Source organism: Varroa destructor, unplaced genomic scaffold (assembly GCF_002443255.2).
Source record: "Varroa destructor unplaced genomic scaffold, Vdes_3.0 BEIS01000001.1, whole genome shotgun sequence".
NCBI classification, from domain to species: domain Eukaryota; kingdom Metazoa; phylum Arthropoda; class Arachnida; order Mesostigmata; family Varroidae; genus Varroa; species Varroa destructor.
This window is the reverse complement of record NW_019211454.1, coordinates 42256364-42273559: the sequence shown is the minus strand read 5'-3', so window position 1 is coordinate 42273559 and position 17196 is coordinate 42256364. Positions and strand designations below refer to the sequence as shown.

General features: G+C 39.1%; 1 protein-coding gene across 11 annotated transcripts in view; it reads left to right on the top strand.

Annotated features, from left to right (window-relative positions):
* LOC111252529 (parathyroid hormone/parathyroid hormone-related peptide receptor-like) overlaps window positions 1-17196 on the top strand; it is a 99446-nt gene that overhangs the window by 22699 nt on the left and 59551 nt on the right. For 9 of the 11 annotated variants that reach the window (XM_086977985.1, XM_086977982.1, XM_086977983.1 and 6 more), the window contains exon 2: window positions 12225-12557. The exons of the other annotated variants lie outside the window; for them this stretch is intronic. In XM_086977985.1, coding sequence (XP_086834111.1) covers window positions 12225-12557 — 333 coding nt within the window. The remainder of the gene's footprint in view (window positions 1-12224; window positions 12558-17196) is intronic. 11 annotated transcript variants of the gene reach the window in all.

Here is a 17196-nt window from a genome sequence, read left to right as displayed (position 1 = left end):
ATTGTGTCAAACGATTGCCTTTCAGTGCCAATAGGAGCGTTTCGACAGTTTGTAACACTTCATCTAACCACAATTACGATATTTCCCGGGAACGACATCGTGCCTGATTTCACTATTATCATTGTCTAATGTCTCAGCAAGCTTCCTTCTTTTCGATCACTTATGTCCCAAAGAAAGATGATGTTCAGTTCAATATCCCCATACGACAATGGCTTTGCCCTCACCTTATAGGGGGCGAGGATGAAGATATTCCGTCAGGTTATGGTACAGCAGGATTTCTGACGAGTGGCTGAAGGCGTGACGGGAATTTAATAGCAGATGCTAAACGTAAGACCTTAGAACTTGCCGTCCTGTTTCTTAATGGCTGTCAGTTTTCAACTCTGCCGATCCGTGGTGTACGTAGTTTTGAGATCTAAAATTAAACTGGACACGATGTTATGATATGTTGTAGTTATAGAACATTCCGAATGTACTTTGAGCAATGCTTGAAGACAAACGTTAATGCGAGGGAAGAATATTACGTTTGTACTTTTGCCAAAGACGCCCCTGTCTTTTGTCGTGGAAGAGATTGGCAGCGATTTATACAGCCTCGCGAAGTTGGCTTAGGTTAATTATGCGAAGAACCCTTGCTATCGAATGATGTTAAGGGGAAATTGCTTGCTTTTCGCGACGGTGATCTTGAGTTGGGAAAATGATGCTTCTGATCATTTAGTGCCACACTACAAACTAGTTCCAAAATCATAATTCATCCGTCATAGGCTGGTCAGGGAGAGCTGAAGCAATACGGGCACCATTCTCCAAAACTAACCTCGCTGCAATTGGCTGTTTAAAATTATGGTTTTTCGAAATTTTGCATAGTACATCGATTTGTCCAGGGTTAATCTGCATTATCCGGATTGTGATGAATCATTCAGCGGTACTGTTTCAGAGCGTAATTGTGCTGACAAGGGTATCAAGGCTTAGGGATCTTACTACCTATAGAATTGCTACTACAGTTAAGGTAGTACTATTAGCAAATGTACAATGAGCAGAATGCTATGTATAAACTTTGCCAGGCTGTACGTGGCAATACGTTACTCAAAGTATCAAGCGAAAGCCAGCTTTTCCTAGAACAAACTCGTTATGACGTACAACAGTATATCGATTCAAAATATGCGCGACGATTAGTTATTATTTAATATTTCCGTACTAGATAAGCCACACCAGAAACAAAAAACTTGTTGTTTTTTGTACCGAACAGACGGTTTACTACGTTGGCGGTTTTCATGTGACTTTTGAAAAATCCGAGAAAAACTTTGATAAGGCATATCGCTCTAACGATTTTTAGCTTTTTTTGCGCCTTTGGATTCTCTTGATCGTTTTGAGTCCTAGATTTTTAAGATTTTCGATCTGCTATCGTTATGTATGAAAACGTTATGTATTAAATTTTCTTGTACGTAGCGTATCTGGGGGACCTAGCAACGTCGCTTAACGTACGTTTATCATTACAAGCTATTTTGTAGAGGATTGTAGAGTGAAAATTTTGAGAAACAACGAATTAGTGATTGAAGGTCCCGAACAGAAGCTATTATCGTGGTAAATGCTGCTTATATTGAATGAATGTAATCGTAAGGAATAACATCTCTAGCACATTTAGTCTAATTACCTGCCTTTTATTACACAGAGTCTTAGAAAAGGGTCAAGAACTTAATGCTTTGCAGTCCAAATTACTCGAAGGCTTAAAAAACACATCCCTGCGGTACTGATGGCTAATCCTTGTTTTGTTTCATGCTAATTTTCTATATATGCTTAGTCTCCAATGTAAGAAATTATGAAGGGCATAGTATTGCCATGGAAAATCCGACCGTTTAGTATCAAGCCGTCAACGGGTATATATCATAGGAGAAATGGTTAGGTGTATTATCAACAATACTATGCAAAGCACAAAACACCGATTAGTTTAGTGTACCGTTTTTACCTTCGTTATCACTCAGGATGGATTATTTGTTTGGAAAGTTATTACTAGGCCTAAATCTATTTAACGCCGTTTTCCGCTGTCCCGCCGATTAAGTCGCTTGCCAGTTGTTGACAAGGCATAATTGCAGGGTAGTCTAATATGGGTCTTAAGAATAGAGGTCAAGATGTTCTCCTATTTCTGTTCTACGTCAAAACGTATGTACCTTTAGCACGTGGCTCGACATTCCGTCACCGCAAGACCCGCTAACGTCTAAGTAAAACACGTCTGTGGTACCAAGATTGTGCACAGCAAGATTTTCGAAGACTATATATATATATGTATATAGTACAAGTATCTAATGTAAGCTCCTTTTTCCTCGATTACGTTATCGATTTGGGATTTCAAATGCTCGACGCAAATGAACGTTTTCTTCATGGCACAAGTGAGTACTTATTGCACTCTTGCCTAGTGAAGCTCCATGAATAAAAATCCAACGGCTCCAAATCTGGGCTCTACATGAGCTATATATTCCGGAACATGCTCTTATGAAACAGCCAGTCCTCCACTAACCGGTTAGTCTGAGCTAATGCATCATCTAGCTGGAAGGCGTACACAGTCCTGTATACATTTGACTACATGTGGTCGCATAGCAGTTTGTAAAACATTCAGATAAATTTTTTTGGTGATATGTTTGCCTTTCTAGAAGCGCGGTGATACGACGTCTCTTTTATTGCACACCGCAGTTAGAACATGAGTGAGAGATTGTTTTTCCCCGTAACAGATACATTCTCTAAAAGGTAAGCAAGCCAACAATTACTTCCGTGGTTGCTCTCGGCATTAATGGTCTCGTCAAAAACGAATCAATAACGGCCTGCTACTTTACTTTCAACAAACTATAGAAGAAAACGACACAATTAAATCTCTTGGCTTTTTGGCCTTAAAAAAGCACCTAACGCCTTCGTTTACTAAGCAGCACCTTACAATGTACACTTACATCACGTTTTCTTAGTTAATGGCTTGAGTCAAATAGAAAGGTAAATTACTTTTTAAATGGTTCGAATTAATCATTGATTAATAACTGTTATTTATCTATTGGAGATTTTCCTCGTGTTGTACTAGAACCCGCTTCCACTACAGCCGTAAGTTCAGCTACAGTGCCCTACACTGTCGATTTAAGTGCTGGAGAAGTCGATTATCTCGGCAGGAATTGGTCCATCATGAAGAAATCGGGTTGCGACTAATTTGTAAAACCGGCGTGCAAAAATGACGCACTGTTCTCTGCTAAGACTAAAGATTTGCTTACATATTCCTAGAATGAGCTTTTTTTTTCGGTACCAATTTCAGATAAATGCAGAAAAATGCCCAAAAAGAGAGGGAAGCAATTCTATTTTAGGTGTATCTGACTTAAATTCCATGAAATAGGGCGCCTTTGATCTCACATTGCTGACTAAAGTGTTCTTCTATATTCCTTGACGATGTTGTATTTCACTAAGAGTTGTGTTTGAAACTCTGTTGCACAAAATGATGATAAAAATGATCAAGAAGTCAGTAACGTTTGTCGTTATCCTTTATATTGAATATAAAACAGCACACTATTGAAACTGAGTAAATTGCTACTATCTGATTAAAATTCCTAAAGTTCCTAAACAGTTTTCACATTGTAAAGGCCAATTCTTGAAGGTTGGTTGCTTATACCCAATAGGCAATAAAGTTGCTTGAAATATGCCTAGAACAATTCTCACTAATAGAATATGACTGGTATATTACAATCATGATTAGTTTAACAAAGACTGCTATACATCAGCCATAATATGATTACTGCTTTATGGCTTCAACGCTTTAATAGGAGCTTCTCAGAAAACGGTAAATTATCTCGGCTATATCGTTTTGCTCTAGTGTCGGTGACCTTCCCCATTTTGGATGCACTCAGCTCTATATAATGATATAGTAGCACTGTACTAGAATAGTTTATGATGTCGCGTTTCGTGCCGGCTCTGCCGTAACACGGTCATGTTGAACACTGACTGACTTTTAAATAGAAACACCATATTGTCCCGCTGATCGACTTTTCCCGCAAGCACCTTTTTCACACAGTGGGTCGAACGATAATATCTATTTGATTCTGAACATCAGGCACGTTGTGAACCCAATATAAGGACTTTTTACCGGCTTAGTAGCCCAGATATAAAAATGGGCATAAAAATAAGGCATTCACGTGCCTACGGTCTCAACAAACGAAAACGAAAGTTCGAAGTGATGCTACAAGATAAGTATTTGTATTCATTTAATGAAAGCTAATAGTAGTGAGACTTCGAAAAGCTTTTACGAAAGTCCTTGCCGAGAGGACCATCGTCCGCAGCAATGAACTTTTTCAGGGGGTCATCTATTATCGACGGAGCGTGCGTTCAGGCGGACTGGATGGTTAGGCAGCATCAAGTACAGGACAATTTTCATGTTTTTTAGATATCGAAAAATAAAACTTACTCGATTTCGGAACACCTCTCCACTTCTCGCCCGATGCCCACTGTCGATGTCGTGCGTTTAGCCTCGGCCAACATGGAGGGGCAACCAAAGTGCCATCCTCTCGAAGGCAACGAGCAGGCGGTGAGGGCGCATATGCCTTAGACATTTAGGAAAAACAGGTGCCGGTAACCGGCCGGCCGGCCGGCACAATATACACCCGGACGACCCTAGGAAGTTAGGGCCACGACAAAGCCGTGAGAAGCTTACATTGGGCGGCTCACATATCCCAGACTCAACTTCTCTAAATGTCTGTTTGCTTTTATGCCTTTTATGTTGCGATTTGTACTCTGTGCTACGCTAAGCAGAAAAACAGATACAAAGGCGAAGGGCAGCTGGTCGTCGGAAAAATGTTTAAGTCAATGAATTACTTCTTGCCTTACCATTCAGATGAAAATGTCTGAAATAACAGACTGGTGAAATACCTTTGGAAGCTATAGTACGTATAACAATCGGTTGCTGATGTTGAACTTCAGAGAAGTTCCCTACATTAAGTCACAGCCGTAGTTAATTAAGATTCATCAGTAGGCGAATAGACTATCATTCTGCTAGTGGATCAATATTCAGATACGGGAAGATTTTTAGGATATCGGGCTCTCAGATAAGGTAAACGTCTGCTTGTGAGAAGATGTTATTGGTTGTTTATCTGTTGTTACTCATAAGCAGATCAAGCCAGGAGCAAATCTTCACTTCAGCCCATAAATCATAATCAATGCATACACAAGTACACACGAACAAAGACTGATTTGGTCGTCGTCAATTGCCTTGGTGAAAGTAGCTGTACAAGATAATATTATAATGAGACATAGGTGCTTTATAAGATTATCTAGTTTTTTTTTTTTGCTAGAACGTAAACTGTGCATGTTCAATATAATTGACATATCTATTGAATAAGCAAATTTACATCTTAGATCTTCGTAGATATTTTGAGCTTCACCAGTTGACAAGGAACACTTTCGTCTTTATAGTTGCACCGGAATACTATGTAGCATCTGATAGCCAACATGTTTTAACCTTATTTTCTTTAAAGGATCAAAGCCATAATGAATTCGACAAAATCTGACCTGTTGAGGGGTGCAGTACAGGAAGTCGGCTCGCATCCATAAAGAATATACGATAAACGGTTTGGACGCCATTTTGTTTCCGTCTTAGCCTAAGGCATTTTCGGATTTTGGTGCGTCAGCCTTAATAAACAAATTAAGTTTCGTTTAAAGGTACTGACACTTGGTTCTGTTTTGTTACGCACCGCTAGAATAGTAGTAACTATGTTAAGAGATTCGCTATAGTAATATGTAATATAAACCGCTATAGTAATAATATAAACCGTCGTCAATCAACTGCGGTACGTAAGCAGACCAAATAGTAACTTTGTATACTAAACAGAGTCTATGTAGCATAACTGACGGGCGTTATTTTTGATCATATCACAATAATAAGACAGCGTACAGCTCAGGTTTTACTGAAATCTATGGAGAGATTTTCCTAAAATTACCTTAACACGAATCTCGTTCTTGACAGACCATCAAGAAGATTACGTTTTTTCTCGTTAGGCCACCTTTACATAGAAAATGATAAAAATCACTTAAACCATTTACTAGTATATCAAATAGCAGAAGGTTTCACGTATACGCTAGAGATCTATGAAATGTCAATTGTTGATATGAAAATCAGCTGTTGAGTAGTTCTGTGAAAGCAGTCTTTAACCATTTTGTGGTAGAGTTTTATTATATCGAATATGCGTTAACGGGCCACTGAGCTGTACCTGTACAATCATCTCGCAATTCGGTGTTGTTACGTTACCATCCTCACTCTTCTAACGTTAGTATTATAGATTTAAACGAACCGAGCAAAGCCAATCTTACAGAAGATGTTTTTCAGGTCAGGCGAACTAATCTTAAAAGGATGTGTTCCATCACTTCTCAAAGCCATTGCTAGAACTCAATTTACTAACAATATTGCATTGCGCATCTTCGAATTTCGTACGCAATATGGCGCTGTAGATAATTGTGTTTCAATGTAAATAAATTGTTAAAGCTGTAATATATAAAACCCGCTTTATTTAGCTCAAGCTCAGCTGATCCAAGCTCATTTCGAACGGTAATGGCTGACACCTATAAGAACAACTATGATTGATCGCCTTTTCGTCATTGCATATTGAAACCAATACATGGATAAGTTTGTGAGCAACAAGATTTTCGTCGTTGTTCTTCGATGCAAATTTAGAATTGGTTAAGTTGTTATTATGTCTTATTTTCCTTATATCGGAATGGCTGCTTTTGTGTATTCGTAATGTCGTTATATGGACGTTTGGGTAAAATAAAAAATTGGTGGGCTTGCGAAGACACTCCGAAAGCTCGTTTCTTTAGGTACGTGGCCCTTTCGACTGAAAAATGGCCTGTCAAGAAGGAAAAATACATTGGATGATTCAGAGATGCGAAAGTGGAACAGCTTAAAAAGAGAACTTTAAATGCCCGGAAGCATTTTTAGTGAGAAGCGTTAACAATTTGCCGGCTGAAACTTGTACATTTAATAACCCTTTAAGAAGTACTTCTTGCTAATTGATGACAACGCAGCTTGAAGAATATTGTATACAACGATGCTCCTCCATTCGTTCGTTGCGCGCATTCGTAACTACAATATAATAAATGATAATAGGAGGCTTTATGTGACCGTATGGACTACGGGCATAGAAGACCCTTAATTTGTCTTTTACTGCACCTACTTAGACTGATATAGATCTACGATAACTGTATTAAAACCTTTATGCCCCATGACAATGTTACCATTTTTCAAAGGATTAGCGAACGCGTACTTTGACTCCAACCAGCTTTCGAGGCTTTTTTGTAGCGCTTTCAATTTTTTTCGCACGAACAATCCAAGTCCTCCGAATCATCTTTTTTTTACATGTGGCATCAAGTATTTGCCCTTGTTGGGAGTCTAACCGAAGTCGGTGTTGCTGGACTTGACTGAGGTTTTTCCGATAGGCCCACGAAGCCTCATAGCAACCGTACAAACAGCTATTAACAATAATAATCAATTTTCGATAATTCCCTATTTGCTTCATTATTAATACCTGGTAATCCGCTTTGACAACTTTCGAAGAAGTGATCTCGAAGTTCTCGAATCAATCTCCTAAGCTACGATAGTGTATAGCAGGCTTAATCCTGTACGCTCGCCGCCGTAGTTGTCGGTCGTAACGGACCTTCACTTTCTTATTTGTGTTTCCATTAATTAATTGTCTATCTATTATTAAAATTGGAAATTGAATGTTTAGTAAACACACCGGCTTAGCAAGCGAACAAAAATTAAGAAGATTGGCGTCGATAAGATTTCGGTTAGATTAACTCAAATTGAGAATGTCTTTTGGTATGCTTATGAGGTATTGTAAGGAATTTAAACTACTTCGATATAAAGCTTCTGAGCTTCGACGTAATATTATAACAGCGGTTCCGAGCAGCTTTCCCGGTTCAGGCACACCTAATAAAAACCGCAGGTTCTAAGTCTGCCTCGGGGTTAATTCCAGTCGAAGCAGCTGTGGATAATCCTCACAGAGTTATAGAACTTCAAAATCTGACGTATTTGAGTATAATCTGTTTGAAAATATGAAGTAAACTGGATTACTAGCGACTTTTGACTCTACCTTGAAAGTGAATATCTTTATAGCTAGACATTTATGATACGTATACGGCTACCCGACAGGTAGAGACGTCACCTATCCGACCTAAAAAGTAGCTGAACGAACTGTCAAGGTAGGCAGGTTCTCTTTGAAAGGTTGCCTCGAAGATCGGCGTCAATTAGATAAAACAAGAACATATCTTTAGGTTTTTGCAACATTCATTGCAGGCTCAAGCTAGGGTAAAATTATGTAAGGATGATACTGAAATTACCTAGATTTAACGCCATAGTTCAACTAAGTTCCATCAAATAATGCGACCAATGTGTAGCTGCAATTGTGCATTTAACGTATTTATCGACGTCCACCATCGCTCAGGGCGACTGAATAGATTCAACGGCTTTTTAAAAAGAAAAACTATCTAAGGCTATCCTTTTCGGTCAAAACTGTCGATTAATAACGACCATCACAACCCGAGAGGCATACGATGAGAGTAAGCAGGTTCAAAGTCAAACAAATACTCCTAAATACGTTGTTACTATAAGAACCGTTTCTCAGACGGAACTACCAACAATCTGCCACTAGGCTTAGATTATTTCACGGCATCTTATTTCCATGGAAATAATGGATATGGACTAGAGCCTTCGAGATGAGCTCATAAGTGGCTCATAAAACCTGTCCTGGTCCTGCAATGAATAAAGGCACATCGGATTATACGCGCACAGTTCTTGTCTGGATCAAAGTGGCTCTCTGATTTTATTGCGCGGCCACTCATCTGCTCGAGTAGTTGATGATAATGAGTCGCGATGCAGACAAACGAAGGACGTTTGTATCGGTTCAGATATCATTCCTGCCACGAGTGATTTTGGTCTAACAACAACAAATAATTCTATTAGAAACGAAATTGAGAATCTGGTACGAAAGAAAAAAAAGTGAGGTGTGTAAATAAATTCCAGCTTACCAGTCGAGACGAGAGTTATGGGCTAACGAGAACGACGACAAAAACAATTCTGACAATGTAATTATAACGATAGGGAATGACAAAAAGAAGCACCCTTACAAGGGATCCCTAAGGATACGGTATCCCTAAGGATAAAAAGCATATGCTGGTGATACAAGTAACATTGTCCTAAGTCGTACAACAACCGAACATAGATATACTAAAATATACTAGGCCTGCTATATTAAAATTTTGGTGAAAAGTCAAGGGACAAATCGGTGAGTAATACTTCGGTAAGTCAAGATACTTTTTGGCTAACATTGGGAAAGTAGCATAACAAGTTTTATTATAGTTGAAAGTGCTCGGTCCAAACAATGACATGTAACTTTAAAAAGCACAAATAGTCAGCAGAGCGTCTGTTCATATTGTAGAGCATCGTCTATTAGACATAGCTAGAAGACTCGACAGGGATGTGGACAACTTCATGAGGAAATGCAAAGTGGTGTACAGCATTTGAAGAACATTTAAAGAGAATATATTGGCCAAATGGGTAGATCATTGAACAGCACTTATTTGAAGGTCAGCCTACAACACAAAAAAGCAAAACCATCTCAAACCATTGCAAAACGTTGAGATTTTATTCAATCGGACAAGCACTCTTAAATCCATATCCGTATTCGCGTAGAACTGACAGAAAGATTTTTGAAGTTCAAGATATATAGTACATTTGTAAGCGGAAGAAGCCATAGGTCAGGGAACCAAGAGAGGTCTAAGTTGATAAAAACGGAACGCGGGTCCCAGACAAATCTGCCGACCCCTATCATGACACGACGCAAGTTCATAGAAAAAAGAACAAACGTATGGGCGTTCGAGTAACAATATTCGAACATGTCTATTGGATGTAATAAAGGCGCGGTAAGTTTGTCATTTTTTTTATTTGATTTGCTTGAAATACAGTGTTTAATTGCAGCGGTCGTTGTCTTTTGATTAACTTCGTTCAAAGTAGGGTTTAGATTCTAGCCAAAACATATAACAGATGTCTCCAGACATTTTTCAGACTGTTGCACTTCTCGCTGTTCACGTTTACTATTTTAGCATCCTTGTTATATGACACTATGTTATATACGTATTATCTTGAACTGCTTTCAAAGCATTATGCGTTACCAATATCTGGTTCCACCAAACATGGTATAGCCTAATATTGACTCGGCTATCGAGCAAGTATTTGTGTTTGCTAGTGCTACAGTCCCTTACCGCAAAACACTGTGTGGGAGTCTCAAAGGGAAAACTTAATATTCCCGCTTAAAAGGCGTGTTATTTCAGGACCGTAGAAAGCGTTTCGTACATGAACTAGATCTCCGAACTCGAAGCTCAAGTGTAGATTTAATATTTTCCTATTTGTAAGATGGTCTGCTGTGACGGTTTAACAAAACAACGTTGAATTCTGCACGATACTCTATAGATCATCTGTTAGTGACGTCTGCAGCTAAAGTCTACGATATTTAATACATGATTCATGTAGTGCACGAATGAAAACGGAATGCAACGCGGATTTATTTCGAATTATGTCGAAGCACATTTATACTGAACGTCATAATTTAAAAAAAAAAAATGAAATAATAATCCTAGAGCACACAGAAAACAAATACTTTTATCAAGTTCATTGAAGCGAATACCCGTGAAAGAAACTGCTTTAATAAAGATCTTACAAAATATTTCACTATTGCCTCGTCTGTGCGGAAAGCCAATTAGTTTTTTGTAGCATATAAAATTAGTTTTTGCTGGAGATGAAACGTATAGAAATTCACATGCTTTTTGAGCTTAGCAAAAAACAGTTACCGCACTGAGAGAATATCTCTGTTTATTACAAATTTTGTATTGCACTTTGTAGTGTATTGCACAAATCAGAAAAACGGCTGATAATACGATCTGGTTTTTACGTACCTGGAACAGTTTGTAGTTAGTTGCTCCTAGAAGTACACAAACATCCTGTATGGTCCAACTGCTATATTTTCTGAACGAGACTTGAGAAGTAGACCTAGAGTATAGGTGATATAAATAGTATCGAAGTATTTTCGAGTTTCGTCCTTTTCAGCAGTGAAGATCCCAAGAGGTTAGCTCACAACACAGTGTTTCTTTTTTGGCTACAAAAGCGTCCGCATTAAAAAACTTCTATGCGATTGGGAGAGAATTTATATGATAAACAATTTTTTTCCCCTATACTGTCGTGAAGAATACAGATTGCGAATATGGCGGGCGATGCATATCGTCCATATAAAGTCGTGATGATTTTATGAAGAGCTTCATGCCTTTATGTAGCTATCGCCATCAGGTTAGGCAGTATCTCGACCAATAAAGTGCTGTACAACTTCTGGATTGGTATGTAAAAGCTGCCAAGCAGGAAGGACGTGTTCTGCGAAAACGCAGTAATGCTTCGTTACGTGTCCGAAGCAGGGAATTCAGTATATTCCGGTTCGACAACTTTTTTGGAAGCGCAAAACAGAAGCTAAAAGAGTGGCCCTAGTCTCCATATAAAGACGACTTTGCACTTCCACTAGCTCGGAGAAAGAACAGAGCCAAAACATCTGGATAGAGAGGAAAATATGTGAAGGGGCAAAAGGAACTGTACGGAAGGTTTTCCGAACTGCAATGACAGCTTTGATTGAATGGTTCCATCGGAATGATCATTTAGGGAATGTCTGCCCTTAGTTTATTTCATTGCTCCAAAGTTGGCAGGCAGAGATGTTTCACAAAAGAAATTACGACGTTTCTAATAGAGGCGAAGCGGTGCAAATAATATTGCAGAGGACAGTGCGATAGATTTGTGAATAGACGTCTATAATTACTGGTAGCGGGTCCTTTGAGGCAAACGTACTAGGATCACCTCGTAATTATTTGGTGTGCTCTTTTGCGAACTAGCAGCACATTTCTATGTTGCAGCTGTATGGTATAGAATTCTGCGGAACAATAGGACGCCGGATGTATTGCGAAAGCGACGGCACTGACGGCGAACTCTCGAGTTGAAAACAGAGCTGCGAGCGTCAAAAAAGCGAGTCTAAAGTGAAATGTGGATGTAATGAAGTCGTAAGATGAGGAAACACACTTTATTCTGACAGACTTTGTATTTACTGCACCTGACTCAATCACTCAGCATATATACCGGAAATTTAAAATAGTACTGATCAAATTGCACTCTGTTTTCGCCTATTTTTCAGAAACCTTTTCAGCCAATGGCGCTTCCGTCGACATAACAGCGATAGATAATGGAGCTTCGCTTCTAGTCGGTAATAGCAGCGGCCAACGAAGAACAGCTTCGGAGAGCGGGGGTGCTGTGAAAGTTTGGTGCAGTTCAATCTGGGACGGAATATCGTGCTGGCCCCCAGCGCCCCCAGACTCAATCGTAGCTAAATCCTGTCATCTTCTATTGAGGGCTATCGATGATTCGATACCGCCGGATATATCACATCCGGCGGATACTGTAGGCTACGAGGCTCAACACGACACTGCGCAACACCGTCTTCGCCAGCATGACCGTTCTGGACTCGCCGGTAAGCACTGTGTCACAGCACAATGACTATTTGTGAACAGTGATTTGGCCTTTCTGTCCTAGGCAAACCGTGTGTCTTCCATACCAAACAGTAGACGTACTAAATTTACATTTTATACACCACGTTCAGTGTGTCTCTCTTGTCCTGCAGCAACTCGCAGGGGCACAGTTTTCAGCACTATTTGTACGCTTAAGTCTTATATACCACCTATCTGAACGCAAGTGCATACATTTTATGCGCAGAAATAAACAAGTATTTATTGTTGAAGTTTGAAGAACCAATGCATTATTCTGTCCTTTGGTTATTAAACTAAAAATATGTGTGCATTATATAACAGCAAAGAAAAAGGCAGAAAGCATAAATAAAGTCACTTTGTTATGTAATTTTGATTGTGAATGATCTTCGCTTACAGATGGACTAACGGTCGGAAAGAAGATTATTTTTTCAGTTGACAAGGGTCATTTTCTGACATACTGTTAAATCGCTATTATATTTAAAAAAATAATTTATCGTTCCGGCTAACTCGTTGGCGTCGTTTGCTAGTTTGCTCTGGTATAATATAATTACTGTTTATTGCAAAACGAATGAGTCTTCTTTGTAAAATTCTAATTCTGTGCCTATTTAAGTATCGATGCCGCAGACTATTCGTAAGTTCGGCGGAACCAGCATAATAATGATTATTCTTATCATAGCCTTTGGCTGGGTTATATCCTGATAAAATAATTAAAATATTTGTCGGCTTTCTGCAACTCTTTTCTGTAAAAACTTTTTTAAGGCCGGTCCCAGTTAGCAGACCTTTTTTGCATTAAACAAATTTTCGCGAAATGAGCTCTCGTTTCTATTTCTTAGCAGTTAGTTATTTTTACGGCCATAACGGATAGGTGCATTACAGCGCCACTCTTACATAATTAACGCAGTGTTACAATTACAAAAAGCGTACCCGTCTGCTCTCATTTTTAAGGTTCTAACGTTCAGATGGTTGTAATGATTTCGAATTAGCTGCGATGAAAATTTTCTAAAGAGCTCTGACTTGAAGACTAACTCTAATACACGTCAGAGACATAGGCAACATGGAAATGAAGCTCTGGAAATCTTTGGTAAGGCAGAACACTAAGAAATAACGCAGGTCAATTGCAAGTAGAATGGTTCCAAAGTGGTTGACGACTACTTCTCAGAAACTAATAAAAACTTGACTGAGCAACGAGGGTAAATCATACTTCGAGATTTAATACCTGTTTACTAGGCAGCAACTGAAAAGATGGGAGTTAACTGTTTCAAATCTGAAAAGAATAAAAGAACTTATTACGAACTTGAACAACAGCAAAAAACTCTTAAGGATAACCTGACGTCAATAACATTTTTGTGTAGACCAGTCGTATACCTGGTTAAATTCACTACTGAGATAACCCAGCATACTAAACGTACTCAGCGAATAAGCCCGAATATTTCTCACACCACAGCTCAAAAACTGATCATTTTCCGAACATTATTAACAAAATTGCCAAGCGCCTTGTAGTAGAAACATCAACATCTGATATAGAAATTAATAACATTCAAGCGAGGTAACCATTCCGATTTTTTCACAAGTTCAAAAAACTTTAGGATAATGTTAATTTCAAAAGTTGTGTTTTAGGCACTGCGAAGAAAACGACTGTTGCAACAACTTACAAGCAACGACAGTTTTTAAAGCAGCATTACGAGTTCTCAAATCATATCTCGATAAAAACAAATAATTTCTTGAAATAAATAAGAACACTTGAAAGTATGTTGTGCCGATTACGGTCTACTCCAGGAAGGTTCTATAGCACAGATATACTCCACGATAGGCGTAAGTCACGACTTCATAATGTAATACTCAATGAAAGCCGAGCGGTCTGAATGGATTTCAGACACGGATAGAAAAAAAAAGCGATTAAAAACACGCTCCGCAATACTCAAGTCACGTTTTCCTTAGACGGAAGAAAATCTTAGCACACATTTGGCGTTCATCAAAAGAGCATTTGCGACAAAAATTCGAAATTGTGCAGGCACGACATTGAAGCCAACCAATATGTACATGTGACTACTCCTAAAGCAAGACATTTAGGAGTTCACGCTAGATGGAAGATCAACGTGACAGGAGCGTGTACGAATGAATTAAAATTTCGAGGACAAAATGCGCGTGTCAAACATCCTGATGGCTGCAAAAGCTGAAGGCAATGCTCTAGTTGAATAACATTCGACATATTGCTTATAGCCATATGAAGTCATTACCAAATGTTCTAATATTTATATCGAAAAAAAAATTATACTGCCAAAACCAGACAACGTCACTTTGCCACTTTAATAGACGCAGCATAATAATGCATACTAGTGTGATGCACATCACTAATAATGATGTACTCTGTTATTGCGTATCGTGTGATGATGACCCTTTTTCGAAGTTCGTGAGCATGTACAATTCGTAAATGCTATAAATATATGTAGCTATAAATATCACTGTATAAACATGACCTGCCTTCCCGAAGTCAAGTAGGCATATCTTGGATCGTCTTAACAACAATATTCGCGCATCTTAGGTATACAAAGGACACTCTTTCGCGGTCAACGCACAACTGTCCATCTTATAAATTCTCAAGAATTTTTCGACTGGGTTCATCCAAATAGTTCCCGATCGTGTCGGGCATGAGTAAACAGCGGAGTCGGAGCGGCGACTAAATTACATAGGCGAAATACGTAGGCAGAAGGTGCAAACATCATGTCAAGGGAATCGGCAACCTCTGCATTGGCGTCAAGTAGGGATCGATAGAGATTCTAACAAAGCGAATATGTTCTATTACACTGGTTTCATGTGTCTACATAGATGTGTGTACAACAAAACTAGTGCTGCTTGGTATTTCTCTCATAATAACTCACATAGACGTCTATTACATTATAGGTTTAATCCAATACAAGAAGTACGTTGACCCAAGCTTGGTCGATCAAAACAAAGCGAGTGGAGATAACCTTCGTTAGACGCACCTTACCTGATCCGTCAAGCCTGGAAGTAGTACAGACGACTTCAGAAAACAGTTAATCACTTTTTTGCAAGTTCCAGTTTAGTGTCTGTACGTACTGGGAACAACGGAACACTTCGAAGGCAAACATTGTCTGATAATAACACTATTACATTAGTAAGCCTCATTCAGGTTCGTCGCTTTTACTTTCATGCGTCTTACTGTCTGATGCTTTCTAAAACACGTATTGCTCCCATACAAACCTTTAGACATGTTCGTTGCCGAGGCAGATCCTTTGTCAATGGATCAGAATGGTCAGAATGGAGATTTCAATGAGATGTGAAAGGAAACTGACAGGTGATTCAGGGAAGCTAAGACTTCCTGTATAGATGCTAATGAGATGCGCCCATACGCACGAATAGGACCATAGTTCACTTTAAGGGGGCACTTTTATCGGCCTACTCTGCCTTAAGTAGATTGAAAAAATGCCTAATGAGAGAAAGAATGTGGATCACGTTCAGGCTCTTTCAGGCACAACATGTTAGGAGTGACAAAAATGTTACGCGACCGACATAAAAACCGTCATCTTGTCCAAACGAAACTGTAATCCGCATCAAGCTATAGTTCGTTTGCCTCAGTCGCACGCAACAGGGGTTAGAACATTGACCTAATATCTGGAAACTGTAGCTGCGAACACTATGTTGCTGATATCATATTTTTGATACTCGCCGGACATTCCTGGGCTGGATGTCAAGCCTTTCCAATATATCTGGTCTTCTCGGTATGTAGTCGCGGACCGGGAGGGCTAACCTCGCATACGATTCTACCCGTACTGCTATGATGAAATAAGCAAAAGCGACAGACCTCGTCTGTTGTATTTGCGCTAAAAATGTTTCATATTGAGCTTCAGTCGCTCATCGTCGAGAATTATTTATTCGGTTCTTCCAAGCATATCGAACGTTTTCTCTGGGTTTTCGGGTCAGAAGTTCTCGGATATTACAAAACTGCATAGACGAATCGAGCTCTTTAACTGGCATGGGATTTGTAAGCCTGCTCAACAATTTTTGTGGCTTCTATGCAACTTGGTCGTTTGACTATTGTTGTTTAGCAATCCAGGACCCAATTATCTCAATCCATTTTGCCGGTCCCCTGCAATAGAATCCGAGACCGCTTCTCCGTCCGATGGTAAGCATATTCTCCAACCCACAAAGCTGCTATAAAGTTGTAACGGCTGGTGACCAAGCAAAACTGGCTTTGTTGAGCCCTACAATATGCCCTAGATTTACAAAAATAATTCATTTATATATATATGGTGAGGCATGATATTAAACTTGATACCTAAAGGGGCCCTGTATTTTATTTTCTAATGTGACAGGAGATCGGTTACTAAATTATCAAATTCAGGGTACTAAAGATTTACCCCGTTTTGTATGTATATATACTACAAAACATATATAAATGTATATACCCAATTTGTTTTTTCGGTGTTAATACATATCAGCCATGGCACTTTAAATGACCAGTGTTCTGTTTATTCGGCTTATCGCGGCATTACGAAATGACAAAACCATTATTGCACAACAATGTTATCCCATCCTAACCGTGATGTGTCATTAACATATCGTCGTATGCATATCTTAATTTACATTAATGCAACTTATGTG